Source organism: Bubalus bubalis, chromosome 12, assembly GCF_019923935.1.
Source record: "Bubalus bubalis isolate 160015118507 breed Murrah chromosome 12, NDDB_SH_1, whole genome shotgun sequence".
Taxonomy (NCBI): Eukaryota; Metazoa; Chordata; class Mammalia; order Artiodactyla; family Bovidae; genus Bubalus; species Bubalus bubalis.
The window spans coordinates 59,390,860-59,405,533 of record NC_059168.1 but is presented as its reverse complement, the minus strand read 5'-3'; the positions used below and the strand labels follow the sequence as shown (position 1 = coordinate 59,405,533).

The window sequence follows — 14,674 nt, the reverse complement described above, 5'->3', positions numbered from 1 at the left end:
CTAAAAGAATGAAAACAGTGTTGAGCCATTTTAATGCTTTCTTTTCTAAAATATCTAATTTACCATCAACGCCAGTACGTTGTAATGGAAGGTTTTTTCTTAATTTACAGTATTCCGAAGATATGAAGCATAAGACCACTCTTCTGGAGCTTCAAAAAATGTTTACATATTTAATGGTATGTTTGAGAATCAGATAGGAAAACTAGTTAGATATACCCTTTGACCAAAAAAAACTTTAATTGGAGTTTGAGTGTATTGGCCTATCCTGACTATATACTCTGATTTTTCAAATTGACTTTGTCAGTTGCTGATGTTCTTTATCATGGTGAATTTTAACTTTCATATTTCAGTCATCTGCATTTTGTTAATTTATCCTCTGAAGAATTTCTTATATCCAATCCATTTTTCATCACAAGGTCACCCCCACCCTTTAGTCTTAGGATTTTCTGACTGATTTTTCTTTGTCTTTCTTAGTTTCCACCCAGAAAACTATAAAATTAATCATTAAAAAATAGCAAATCTTAAAATACTACTCCCCTAGTTAAAATTCCTCAGTGGTTCTTTATTATGAAATTAGTTTTGGTGTTCAGGTCCAGCCAGGATGGCATGTATCCCCTTCCCTTCAACTTCCTTTTTTATATCCCCCCAACCACTGCCCACATCCAGCCTCACCCTGTAGTAACTGCAAGCCAGAGAAGTGCATCACCTTTTGCTTCCTCACTTGTGCAGTTATTTATGCTGCTCCTACTGCCTGTAGCCCTCCTCCACTAACGCTCTTATTGTTATTTGAGAGGTACATTTATTTGATTGTTTGATAATCCTCCTCCTTACACCCTTTTCTTTCATAGGAGAGTGAATGCAAGGCATATAATCCTAGACCTTTCTGTAAAACATACACCATGGATAAGCAGCCTTTGAACACTGGGGAGCAGAAAGATATGACAGAGTTTTTTACTGATCTGATTACTAAAATTGAAGAAATGTCTCCAGAACTGGTTAGTACTGTAATGTTCAAGTTCCTTTGAAATTTTTAGAGATTTTGCACGGTTCTAAATTACTGACTTTTGTTTTTTATTTTTTTTAAGAAAAATACTGTCAAAAGTTTGTTTGGAGGTGTAATTACAAACAATGTTGTGTCCTTGGTAAGTATTCTTCCTGTTTTTTGCTTTTTGAAAATTTTTATGTATGTTTTAGCTTATTATGAGAATTTACCAATTTTTGACTATTGATTGACTAGGATTGTGAACATGTTAGTCAGACTGCTGAAGAGTTTTATACTGTGAGGTGCCAGGTGGCTGATATGAAGAATATTTATGTGAGTAATGTATATATTTTTAAATTTTTTTCCTGTTTTTCAACTGTTTGTATGTATACACACACACACATATTTATATATATATAGAGAGAGAGAGCAGGCTTCTGTTTGTTACTTTGAGAGAAAATTTTCATGTTTTCATCTATTTTCTTCTTGCGATGTTACTCAAATAAGAATTAAAGGTAGACCACAGAACTGATTTTTCCTAATCAGAATTTAAATAGTTGAGTTTTAGAAATATTTAGTAAGATTCAGAGCACCTTGTCCTTTTTTTTTTTTTTTTTTTTTACTAAATTTAAGAGTTTATTTTTTAAAATAAAAACTTTGATTTCCTCTGTGCATTCTGTTCAAATTGTAATGAATGCTTTTTGTGTTTTTTGCGTGTTGCAAATAATAATATGAAACTCTTAAATGTGTAAACAGGAATCTCTTGATGAAGTTACTATTAAAGATACTTTAGAAGGTGACAACATGTATACTTGTTCTCATTGTGGTAAGAAAGTACGAGCTGAAAAAAGGTATGCTTTTTTGAAACCTAATTTTTGTCATTTTGATAAATCATCAAATAGAAGTAAAATACAAACTTAGGATAAACTAATGTTACGCTTATGAAAATTACATGATTACATGATATAATCAGATGCTTGGAGCTCATTCTTACACAGCAAATTTTCATTCAGTTATTCAAGTAAACTTTCAAGCACTCTTAATTTTTTTTTTAATCAAGTATTTAACAATGTGTGTATGATTGCTTAGTCCTTCCCATGCACTCAGTGGAACATGATAAAGAATCAACTCATGAGCTGAAGACTTCCTCTGAACTTCTAAAGTGAGATTTTTTTCTTTAGAGCCAGCCACGAGATGGCTGGTTTAGGACAGAGAGTAGTTGGGTAAAGATGTTTCAATCCTACTCTTGAACACTGAATAGAAATTAGATTGAAAGATTATGTTGTTCATTACTGGGAACAAAGGCAGAGAAATGGTAATGACCTTATAAGTACTAGAAAGTCTGGGATTTGACCACCTTGCCTCAAGTAGAGGATTTACATTCATGGTAATAGAAAATAAGATTGTTAATATACAGTGACACCAAATGATTAACACCTGGATTTGAGGATTATTTGCATAGTTGATTGAAGCCGTCAGAACATTTGCCTGAGAAAGAACATAACTGTTGCAAAGAACTCAGACCTTTGCCAACCTAAAACTACAGAAGAAAAAGTGACAGAATGAAAGTCAGGAAGGGAAAAGAATCAGGATATTATGGTAACCCAGAATCTGGGGAAGAGAATTTCAAGAAGGTATTCATTCAATTGACATAGTACGCAGAGATGAGGGAAAAAATAATAGCCAAATAAAATCATTGAATTTTTCAAAAAGATAGTTCAGTGATGTTTCTGTCAGGTTGTAGCAGTAGAAGCAGAGTCATCAGAGAACATGACACAAAGTATAGATCATTCATTTTAGAAGTTTGGCAGTAAGAAACAGAAAGAAAGATGGACTTTAGAAAGAACTTTGAAATCAAGCAGAGGAGGAGTTTTCTACATGAAGTAGATCTGAGCATGTTTGAAGACAGTGAATGAAAAGCTTTCTTTTCAAATTGCTTAATAGAAGATTTTCCCAGATAAATATGCCCTTGAAAAGAATGGTATTCTTTTTCTCAAGTCTCCAGAAGTCAAGTTGGTTGCAAAAGAGAAAAGTTATAATGAATACATTCAAAGCATAACTGTGCAGGTAGTTACATGTAAAAGACAAACTCATCTGACGAGAGGTTAGGCCAGAAGTTAAGGAGTTAAAACAGACTGGACTCAGGCAAAAGTTTATTACTGTGGAGTAATATAATTAGAAGTCAGTGAAAGATAATTGAGAGGCTCCATTCTTATAGAATCTCTTATTTATTCAATAAATTTGGAATAAGCTTATTGAATAAATCTGTTGTTCTTGATAACTGTTTCCTTATTGAAGCATTCCTTTAATTTGGCTAATATGATTCTACTTTTTTTTTTTTTTTTTAATATTGTCAAATATCTCCCAAGAAAAGTATTATTCAGTCCTCTTGTACTCTTATCATACTTCTAGATGTCTATAATATAGTAAGTGTTCAACCGATCATACTCAGTTCTGTCTTCAAGCTCTGGTTTTCTCAGTTACTCATTCTTTGCTAAAAAATTTTATCTACTACCATAATACCACTCTCTACTGATATACTGCTGCTGCTAAGTCACTTCAGTCGTGTCCGACTCTGTGCGACCCCAGAAACGGCAGCCCACCAGGCTCCCCCGTCCCTGGGATTCTCCAGGCAAGAAAGCTGGAGTGGGTTGCCATTTCCTTCTCCAGTGCATGAAAGTGAAAGTGAAATCGCTCAGTCATGTTCGACTCCTAGCGACCCCATGGACTGCAGCCTACCAGGCTCCTCCGTCCATGGGATTTTCCAGGCAAGAGTACTGGAGTGAGGTTCCATCGCCTTCTCCGACTGATATACTGCTGCTGCTGCTAAGTCGCTTCAGTCGTGTCCGACTCTGTGCGACCCCATAGACGGCAGCCCACCAGGCTCCCCTGTCCCTGGGATTCTCCAGGCCAGAACACTGGAGTGGGTTGCCATTTCCTTCTCCAATGCATGAAAGTGAAAAGTGAAAGTGAAGTCGCTCAGTCGTGTCCGACCCTTAGCAACCCCATGGACTGCAGCCCACCAGGCTCCTCCATCCATGGGATTTTCCAGGCAAAAGTACTGGAGTGGGGTGCCATTGCCTTCTCCGGACTGATATGCTAATGGTTCCCAAATAATCTGACCTAATTCAGAAGGCTGTGCTTTGCTCTCCCATCCTCATCATGGTAGTTTTTCCCATCTAGACATGGGGAAGTTCTTTCAGAATAGAAAGTCATGTAAGAAGGAAATAGATGGATAGATTTAATAAGAGCATGATTCAGAGTACTATTTATTATTACTCTGAATTGAATATGGAAATAAGTGTAGTATAAATGTAATTGATAATAGCTAGAATACTTTAGAAAGATAATTTTTAACAACTTTTGTTTTTGTCTTTCAGAGCATGTTTTAAGAAATTGCCCCAGATTCTGAGTTTCAATACTATGAGGTATACATTTAATATGGTCACAATGATGAAAGAAAAAGTGAATACACACTTTTCCTTTCCATTACGTTTGGATATGACACCCTATACAGAAGATTTCCTTATGGGAAAGAGTGACAGGAAAGAAGGTAATGCAAAATTTCTTTCTCTTGCCTGTGTTTACTGTAGGTCGCCATGACAAGATAGTCCTAATTACAACATTGTAATTAAATATACATTTAAGAAAATTAAATTGAATCTTAGAAAACTGTTTCTAAAGACAATATGGTATATTCAGACAGTTGGCCTATAAACATTCTGTATCTACTAGGACTGTGTTGCAGGCACTGTTCTAGGCATCGGGGACACAATAGTGAATGAGATAAACATGGTTCCTGGTCTTGAAGAACTTGAGTCTATTGGGCATGGCATATTTTAAACAGGGGATTATTAATATTAAGTGTTGTCAGATTGGTTGAGGGGAATCACAGGGTTGCTTTCAAGAGAAGGTGACATTTAAGCAGAACCTGAGTATCAAGAGCTAGATTGAGAGGAGCAAATAGTCTTGTTGGAGGGTGGGGGGTTAGGGGGTTGGTAAAATAGGCAAAAGAGTGGCAGCCAGATTAGTCTTTTGTAGGCCAAGTTAATGATTTTGATCTTTATTTCAATGTGAAGCTATTGAAAAATTTTAAGCAGGAAACCAAGATAACCAGGTGAGATCTGGAGAAAGTTATTCTAACTATAGTAATAGAAATGGATTAGAGGCTGAATAAAAGGAGTGTGGGGAGGCTATTAAGGCAAACCACAGGAATAGAAGCATACTAGTAGGGTTAGAGAGAAGTGTATGGCAGTAGAGTTAATAAAACTCAATGACTGAGTGAAACAATGAAATCAACAAAGTTCCTGAACATCTGTCTACTATTTAACTTGCTATCATAATAATGAGAATATAATGACAACAAGAAGAAGGTGTCTACCCCTCTGAAGCTTATAGTTTAGTCAGTCTACTCCTAGAGGAAGGAAAAGTCAAGAAAGGTTTCTGTTTGATCAGTTAGGTGACTAGTGGGATCAGTACTTCAGGAGCTCAAGAACGAGGGAATGTGGTCAAAAGTATTGAATGCTAAAGAAAAGCAACAGTTCCAGTAAGACCACAAGGGAAAATTATCTAACATGTTGAAGATCTTTGGTTATCACAGCAATTTAATATGGGTATTGTGGTAGGAAGGCAGTTTGCAGTGAATTTAAAATGGCACTTGAGTTACCTACAAATTGCTGTTCTTTCCATAAGACCAGTGATTTTCAAACATCTGTGTACATGCCCTAAGAACCATGGTGAGGAATGGGAATAGATGTGAGGAGAGAAGAAAGCAGAACTGGTTTAGCCCTTACCTTTTCCATTCTTCTTTGGCAGAGAGAAGTTCTATTTTACATAAGAGGCCTGGTGGTGTTTTGTTTGTATAGAAAGTTATGCAGATTGAAATTTTTGAGATTTGAAGAGCCACCATATTATAAGATTTAGGAAAAAGAACCATATTTTAATCTTTATACTGTATTGCTGGGTACTTAATGAGCATCCAGTGAATGTTTTACTCTTCACTAAATGGGAAATGAGAGATATAAGCAATGAGTGAGCACTACTCTTTCAAGAGAATAACATAATCTTTCTTTGAAAAGAGAGGATGGTGATTCTAACTATGTAGGGATACAGGGTTAAGGGAGGGAACTTTATAGTAAAGCTGAGTACATTTAGGAATTTCAGGAAGTGACCAAAAAGAGGTAAGTTTGAAAATATAGGCAGATTTAAGAAGTTGACATTGTATATATACGTCCTACTTTTCAGAATGCTTTCAAACCATTTGTAAAATTATAGCAAGACTACATAGTAACTGTGCTTCACTGTATTTTTCATGATGCTACCATGTGTGAAAATAACAAGAATGCCAAGATAAAGGAGTTTATTAGGCCACAGAATCAGATCCTAGTATACCCAAACTCCTCAGCCACTGCTCTGCCACTGTCAGCCATTTCCTCCTCTTCAGCTAATTGTTGCTTCACTTTTCATGTTAGACTGTGCACTCAGGTGAAACCAAGTCTGCTGTTTCATACTTGCTTTTAATTACACCTTTTCTTTTTGTGTGATGGTGGAAATATAGATCGTAAATCATACATCTTCTGGAGTTTTTTCCTTAGTATCGATTATAATAACCTTTCAAATTGAATCTCTATGGTTGGAAGTATGTTTTATTTTGTTTCTTTGTACATAAAGCTTCTAATACATAGTGTTTTTTATTAATTGATGAAACAGTTGGAACCATGCTACCAGTACAGTGCTTCATTTTCCTTAACATAGACTAACAGGCATAAATATGTTAATACCTTTCAGATCTTGTGTTTGCTTATTCCTAATAAAGATAATATACACTGTTTCATTCAAGTTTATCTATTTCAAAAGGAATAGCCAGATTAAACAAACAAACAAAAAAATTTACATTTACTTGTTATGTTGAGATTGTCCCTAGTTATGCACTAACAAGGTAGTTGTTTTTCCAGTAATGTGTATAAAAGTTCCTTAAAATTGTAGGCTATAAATAGTGAGTGACAGCAAATACAGTTGTTTTGTGCCTGTTTGAATATATGAAGTATCTGTGCCTATTTCTGTGCATGAAGTATAGTCTATCAAGTGATTCTAAGATGTCACTGTGTGCTGTTTTCAAAATCACTGCCATTTTATGTAAATCATTACAGGTTTTAAGGAAGTCAGTGATCATTCAAAAGACACGGAGAGCTATGAGTATGACTTGATAGGAGTGACTGTTCATACAGGAACCGCAGATGGTGGACACTATTACAGCTTCATTAGAGATATAGTCAACCCACATGCTTATAAAAACAATAAATGGTGAGTTTTAAATATTTTTTTCAATTTTTAAAGTATAAACTTATGATAGTTTTTTTCCTGAGATATGTTTTCAGATTTTTGTTTTTAAACTTTATCTATGTCTGGAAAGGGGGCACATAAAATGTTTCAATGAAAGCAGCTTTCAAAAGATAATATGAATCCATTGTTCTTAAGCTTTATAGATTTCTGCACTTTTTTGAGAACTTGATAAATGCTTACTCAAGAAAAATGAAGACCCTCAAGAGTTTTGCACACAGCTTAAGATTCATAGACAATATTGCACCTTCTGAATCTTACCTGTGGATGGCCACAAAGTCCTTATATATTCCACTTAGAAATTACCTGCATATCCATTTTCTTCACTTTACTTTTCCCCTCTAACACACATTCTTTTTTATCATCTTTTATCAAGTTAATGGCTGGAAGTCATTCAATCAGTCTTTAATAGCTGGTTTTTGGCCTTCGAATGTTGTTGGTTAAATTCTTATATGTAGAGACTATTGCTGTCCTGGGCATTGTTCTAAGTGTTGGGGATATTGCTTTGAACAAAGTGTACATTGGTAAGTTGATTTGTGCTTAGCAGAACTCGTGCCTGGAAAATTGCATGGACGGAGGAGCCTGGTAAGCTACAGTCCATGGGATTGCAAACAGTCGCAGACGACTGAGCAGCTTCACTTTTTTAGCAGAATACTTTTGTTCAATTATTTCTCTTTAAGCCATCATGTCTATGGTATCTTTTACTTTTTCTGGTCCATTTGAAAATAAATTTTGAAATGGTACCTTTATCTTGGTAAGTTTTCCAGGCTCTTAATATTTTCTGTCCAATAGCTTTACATGTTATATTTATGCAAACTTTTTATTCCTCGCTTATATGAACTCTTTTGTTACTCCTAGATTATAAATAGATCTATCACATTTTAAGGTGGTTATAACTATGTTGTGAAACTATATTCCCAATTTCTAGTGGATTAAAATTGTCAAAACAAGAGCTTAGTTAGAATTGATTGCATATTAATGTTTGATCAATATTTGTAATATATTAGAATGTAATCTAAATATTTTAAAAATAGGCACAACACAGGTAAAGTACATATTGTTGTTTAGTCACTAAGTCATGTCCCATGAACTGTAGCATGCCAGGCTTCCCTGTCCATCAATGCTTCCAGAGTTTGCTCAAATTCATGCATGTCCTTTGAGTTGGTGATGCTATCTAACCATCTCATTCTCTGCTGCCCTCTTCTCCTTTTGCCTTCAGTTTTTCCAAGCATCGGGGTCTTTTCCAATGAGTCGACTCTTCTCATTAGGTGATGGAAGTATTGGTGCTTCACCATCAGTCCTTCCAATGAATATTCAGGGTTGATTTCCTTCAGAATTGACTGGTTTTATCTCCTTGCAGTCCAAGGGACTCACAGAGTCTTCTCCAACACTACGATTAGAAAGCATCAATTCTTTGGTGCTCAGCCTTCCTTATGGTCCAGCTGTCACATCTGGAGACTACTGGAAAAACCATAGCTTTGACTATACGAACCTTTGTTGGCAAAGTGATGTCTTTTCTTTTTAATACACTGTCTAGGTTTGTCATAGCTTTCCTGCTAAGAAGCAGATGTCTTCTAAGTTCATGGCTGCAGTCACCATCTGCAGTGATTTTGGAGCCTAAGAAAATAAAATCTGTCTTTTTCCACTTTTTACCCTTCTGTTTGCCATGAAGTGATGGGACCAGATGCCATAATCTTAGGTTTTTGAATGTTGAATTTTAAGCCAGCTTTTTCACTTTCCTCTTCTACTGTCATCAAGAGGTTCTTAAGTTCCTCTTCACTTTCTGCCATAAGTGTGGTGTCATCAGCATATCTGGGGTTGTTGATATTTCTTCCAGCAATCTTGGTTCCAGCTTGTGATTCATCCAGCCTGACATTTTACATGATGTACTATGCTTATAAGTTAAATAAACAGGTTGACAATATACAGCCTTGTCATACTCCTTTCCCAATTTTGAACCAGTCACATATACATATATTTATATATAGTACATATATACTTGATCAATACATATATGCTCTGCTTTAGGTATCTTTTTAATGATGCTGAGGTAAAACCTTTTGATTCTGCTCAACTTGCCTCTGAATGTTTTGGTGGAGAGATGACGGTAAGTTTTATTCAAAAATTTTTAAGTGGTTTGTGAATTTCCAAGTGCTTTACAGTATCATAAAACCCCAAAACAGTCATTTAACTTTCCTTTAGTTCCTAATTATATGTAAAATTTCTTATTTGTTTAGTATAGTTACTAAGTTTGGAACAGATACCAGACATGGCAATTTTTTAAAAAATATTTTTTAAATGATTTCTTCAACTGATTAAGAAGTTGACTTACAATTGAAAAATAAAAGTATAAGAGTTAAATTACACTGATACAAGACATTATTGAATAAGTTGTTTACTTAAATGCTTTGGGGTTAGAGCAGGAAGAAATTGCTCTTTATTGACTTACTGTGAGAAATCTTTGACCAGGAAGTTGGCTTAAGCTGAACTTTAAAGATCATTCTTGGTGCTTTCTGTAACAATAGCAGCTGTTATTACTAATTATTACTAGTGACAGGATAGAAAAGGGTTATCTCTTATGTAATTAGCAGTTAAGATGTAAAAAAGACAGATTAGAGTAGTCTTAAAATAATTTCACTTCATATGCATTTTACCCTGGTAGCAATTTTCTGAAAACTTTAAATTTTCCCTGTTGATTCTCTAAATCAGGTATTAAAAAGTATTTTATATTTCACAGATAAGCCCAGATAAAGTTATATTTCCCTTTAGTAACTATGTTTATTGTGAATAACTAGTCGCCATTCTGGATTTTAATGAAGAGGCTTTCTTATTGCTCTTTGATGCTCTTATGTACTATTCTGAATCAAAAAGGAGAAGTAGAAAAATTCTTAACACTTTGAAAATGAGTAGAAGAAGGAAGTAAATAATGTGTTAGCATTGAAAGCATAGCTAAACCTATTGCATCTCTAGGTGTTTTTCCTAGAATAGTTCCTTAAAAAAAGATTAAAATGAAAACAAACTTTGCAAAACTCTTCTTTTAAAAGTAGTTTTTCAGATTGCAGTCCATTTTATTAAACTTTATATATTGGTGGTAAAGTACCTTAAAAATATTTTGATATTTTCTTTGCCAAAAATTTCTGTCAAAGATTTTTATGTGATAATGCTATTTGAGAACTGTTTACAAAATTACTGTAAAGTTTTAAATATCTGTTAGTAAAATATTTTGTATATAAATACAGCTGAGTGTACCTGTTTCTTAAGGAAAACTTTCATTTTTTTATACAGACCAAGACCTATGATTCTGTTACAGATAAGTTTATGGATTTCTCCTTTGAAAAGGTAGCCATTTCCTTCATATATTTTACATTGTTTTCTGACTTCCATATTATCTACTTGTATAGTTAAACTATGTCAAAATGAAAATATACTATTTTTTCCTTCTTGAAGACCCACAGTGCATATATGCTGTTTTACAAACGCATGGAACCAGAGGAAGAAAGTGGCAAAGAGTACAAATTTGATGTTTCATCTGAATTGCTAGAGGTATGAGTTAATTTAAGTTTAGCAACAATTTAAAAGCATGTTAAGTATTTATGCAAGTATTCTATAGTATAAAAGCAGGCTCAAACATCATTAGTATCTGTAATCCAAAGTAGACCTTAACACTATTTTACAAATAGTCTTGGTAATACCGACATATGACAGGTGAACATAAAGTGAATGAGATTAAAGGGAGTGGAAAACAATTATTAGTAACACTGAAGAAAAAATAAGAGAGGTAAAAGGTTTGTGGAATTAGTGCAAGCTCACAATTAACTTGTATGATCGGTGATATATTTGGATTGGGTGATAGGACTGAGAGTATTCCTTTTCTTATGCTTCGTATTATACAGAAGTGTATTTTAAATGCATTTAAAATGTTTGTATATATATATTTTAAAATGTGTCTCATTTGTAGTAATGAAGCTCTCTTCATTTAATAATATATTAAGTGATATTGTTAGGGATTTATAAAAGATATTCATGCTGAGTGTGTTATATCAGTGTTATAAACTGACTCAGCCAAAAGTACAGAAAGTAAATCTGCAGGAAGGTTTACCTGGTAAACATGTAATCTTCCTACAAGACAATTAAACTTTCATTGATTGACTGGCATTTTGCCCTGTTTTGGTCAAGTCTTAAAGCTGTGGAGATTTTGTTCCCTACTCTTAATGGTATCTTGCCTACCTATAATTTTCTGATGCAGTGCCAAGTATATTACCTTCTCCCAAACCCCTTAATTGGGTTTACCATCAGAATGAGAAATCAAACTATGAAACTCACCTGTTTATACAAAAATTTATTTCAACTTCTATCATAATAGCAAAATTATTATAGATTATCATCATTATGTGCAAGACTTCGTGTTCCCAAGGTATTCAGATAAATGTAGACTGTGTTCTAGATGAGGCCCTAACAATATTTTATGATAGTCAGCCCACTTATTGAAGTAAAATAAAATTTTAAATAAAATCTTACTGATTTACAGTTGACATATGAACAGCATAGGCTTGAACTGCAAGGTTCTACTTATATGTGTTTTTTTTTTTTCAATAAACGCAGGATGTATAAGTAAATATGAATTTCTTTTTCATGTTATCTTTTCATGTTTGATGTGTAGTTTTCATAATACATATAACATCTACAGTGTTTTGTATAGGACTATTGAGGGACTTCCTTGATGGTTCAGTGATTAAGACTCCAAGCTCCCAATGTAGAGGGCCAGATTCGATCCTTGATCAGGAACCTGGATCTTACATGCTGCAGCTAAAAAAGATCCTGCATGCCAGAACTAAACATCCCACATGCTGCAGCCGAGATCAAAGACCTTGCCTGCCACAGCTGAGACCAAGTGCAGTCAAATAGATAAATATTAAAAAAAAAAGCCCAAAGCTATTGATGCAGGTATTGAAGTTCATCTTGTAAGCAGACAACATAAACACACCAGTATAGATGAATACAATACAGTACTGTAAATATATTTTCTCTAGCTTATTTTGGGAGAAGGCAATGGCACCCCACTCCAGTACTCTTGCCTGGAAAATCCCATGGACGGAAGAGCCTGGTAGGCTGCAGTCCATGGGGTCGCACAGAGTCGGACACGACTGAGTGACTTCACTTTCACTTTTCACTTTCATGTATTGGAGAAGGAAATGGCAACCCACTCCAGTGTTCTGGCCTGGAGAATCCCAGGGACGGAGGAGCCTGGTGGGCTGCCGTCTGTGGAGTCGCACAGAGTCGGACATGACTGAAGTGACTTAGCAGCTTATTCTGTTGTAAGAATAAAGTATATAACACATACAAAATATGTATTAATCAACTGTTTATGCTATCAGTCTAACGGCTTCCAGTCAACACAAGTAGGCTATCAGTAATTAAATTTTGGAGAGAAAAGTTATATACAGATCTTTACTGCAGGACTTTGGCAATCCTAACTCCCTCATTGTTCAAGGTTTGGGTCAGCTGTAGGGACTTCCCTGGTGGTCTAGAGGTTAAGACCCTGCCCTTCCACTGCAGGGAATTTGATCTGTGGTCTAGGAACCAAGGTCTCGTATGCCACACAGCACGACAGGGGTCAACTGTATATTGCTCATTTACATCTCAAACTTCTTGATCTCCAGACTTCTTTATATTCTTAATATTGAGAACCTTAGAGTTTTAACTATTCATTTTTATGTGGTTATATGTATCAATATTTACCATATTAAAATTAAAGCAAATTTTAAAAATTTATTTTAAAAAATAACTCATGACATTCTGATATAAATAATTTAAAAAAAAAAGTTCTTCAGAACAGAACAGTTCAGTGAGGAAAGTGGCCCTGTTTTACTTCTTCTGTTTTTTTACAAATCTCTCTTAATACCTGATTTAATGGAAGACAGCTGGAGTCTCATAACAGCTTCTGCACTTGGTCTCTTGTGATTTCATTCATCATTGAGCCTCTGGAAAACTCCATTGTACACTCAGAAGAGAATGAGGTGGTTTTTTTTTTTTTTTTTTTTTTTTTAAGACTGATAACATTTTAGTGTTACTAATAAAATTGTTTGAATCCTTTTTTAAAAAATTTATTTTAATTGGAGGCTAATTACTTTACAATATTGTGGTGGTGGTTTTTGCCATACGTTGATATGAATCAGCCATGGCTGTACATGTGTCCCCCTGTGCTGAACCCCCTCCCTGCTTCCTCCCCATCCCTCTGGGTTGTCCCAGTGCGCTGGCTTTGAGTGCCCTGTTTCATGCATCAAACTTGGACTGATCATATGTTTCACATATGGTAATACACATGTTTCAGTGGTATTCTCTCAAATCATCCCACCCTGCCTTCTCCCAGAGTCCAAAAGTCTGTTCTTTACATCTGTGTCTCTTTTGCTATCTTGCATATAGTGTCATCGTACCGTCTTTCTAAATTCCATTTATATGCGTTAACATACTGTATTGGTGTTTCTCTTTCTGACTTCACTGTGTATAATAGGCTCCAGTTTCATCCCCCTCTTTAGAACTGATTCAAATGTGTTCTTTTTTTATAGCTGAGTAATATCCATTCATCTGCCAGTGGACATGTAGGTTCTTCCATGTCCTGGCTATTGTAAACAGTGCTGCAGTGAATATTGGGGTACACATGTCTCTTTCAATTCTGGTTTCCTCAGTGTGTATGCCCAGCAGTAGGATTGCTGGGTTGTATGGTGGTTCTATTTCCAATTTTTTAAGGAATCTCCACACTGTTCTCCATAGTGGCTGTACTAGTTTGCATTCCCAGCAACAGTGTAAGAGGGTTCCCTTTTCTCCACACACTCTCCAGCACTTATTGTTTGTAGACTTTTGGATAGCAGCCATTCTGACCTGCATGAGATGGTACCTCATTGTGGTTTTGATTTGCATTTCTCTGATAATGAGTGATGTTGAGCATCTTTTCATGTGTTTGTTAGCCATCTGTATGCCTTCTTTGGAGAAATGTCTGTTTAGTTCTTTGGCTCATTTTTTGATTGGGTCATTTATTTTTCTGGAATTGAGCTGCATGAGCTGCTTGAATAAAATGTTTGAATTTTATGGACACCCCATGAAGGTCACTGTACCTACATGCCACCCCCACCCCTACTTCTCCCCTCCCTAAACCATTCTTTGAGGACCACTGATCTACACTGTGACAAAAGAGAATCCCAGACTTTTACTATAATAGAAAAACAAGCTGAACCACATTACTCTTTAAAAAAAAAATAATTTATTTATATATTTTCAGCTGTGTTTGGTGTTTGTTGCTACATGGGCTTTTCTCTAGTTTCAGAGAGTGGAGGCTACTCTCTAGGCTTCTCATTG

The 14,674-nt window shown here is 35.2% G+C and overlaps 1 protein-coding gene across 10 annotated transcripts in view; it reads left to right on the top strand.

The window, feature by feature from the left end:
* Positions 1-14,674, top strand: part of USP34 (ubiquitin specific peptidase 34) — a 247,390-nt gene that overhangs the window by 190,464 nt on the left and 42,252 nt on the right. For 9 of the 10 annotated variants that reach the window (XM_045162247.1, XM_044926026.2, XM_044926030.2 and 6 more), the window contains 11 exons: positions 111-176; positions 849-995; positions 1,086-1,142; positions 1,238-1,315; positions 1,739-1,833; positions 4,363-4,535; positions 7,132-7,285; positions 9,350-9,428; positions 10,607-10,660; positions 10,769-10,864; positions 13,243-13,338. In XM_045162247.1, coding sequence (XP_045018182.1) covers positions 111-176; positions 849-995; positions 1,086-1,142; positions 1,238-1,315; positions 1,739-1,833; positions 4,363-4,535; positions 7,132-7,285; positions 9,350-9,428; positions 10,607-10,660; positions 10,769-10,864; positions 13,243-13,338 — 1,095 coding nt within the window. The remainder of the gene's footprint in view (positions 1-110; positions 177-848; positions 996-1,085; positions 1,143-1,237; positions 1,316-1,738; positions 1,834-4,362; positions 4,536-7,131; positions 7,286-9,349; positions 9,429-10,606; positions 10,661-10,768; positions 10,865-13,242; positions 13,339-14,674) is intronic. The other variant, XM_044926027.2, reaches the window with a different exon arrangement.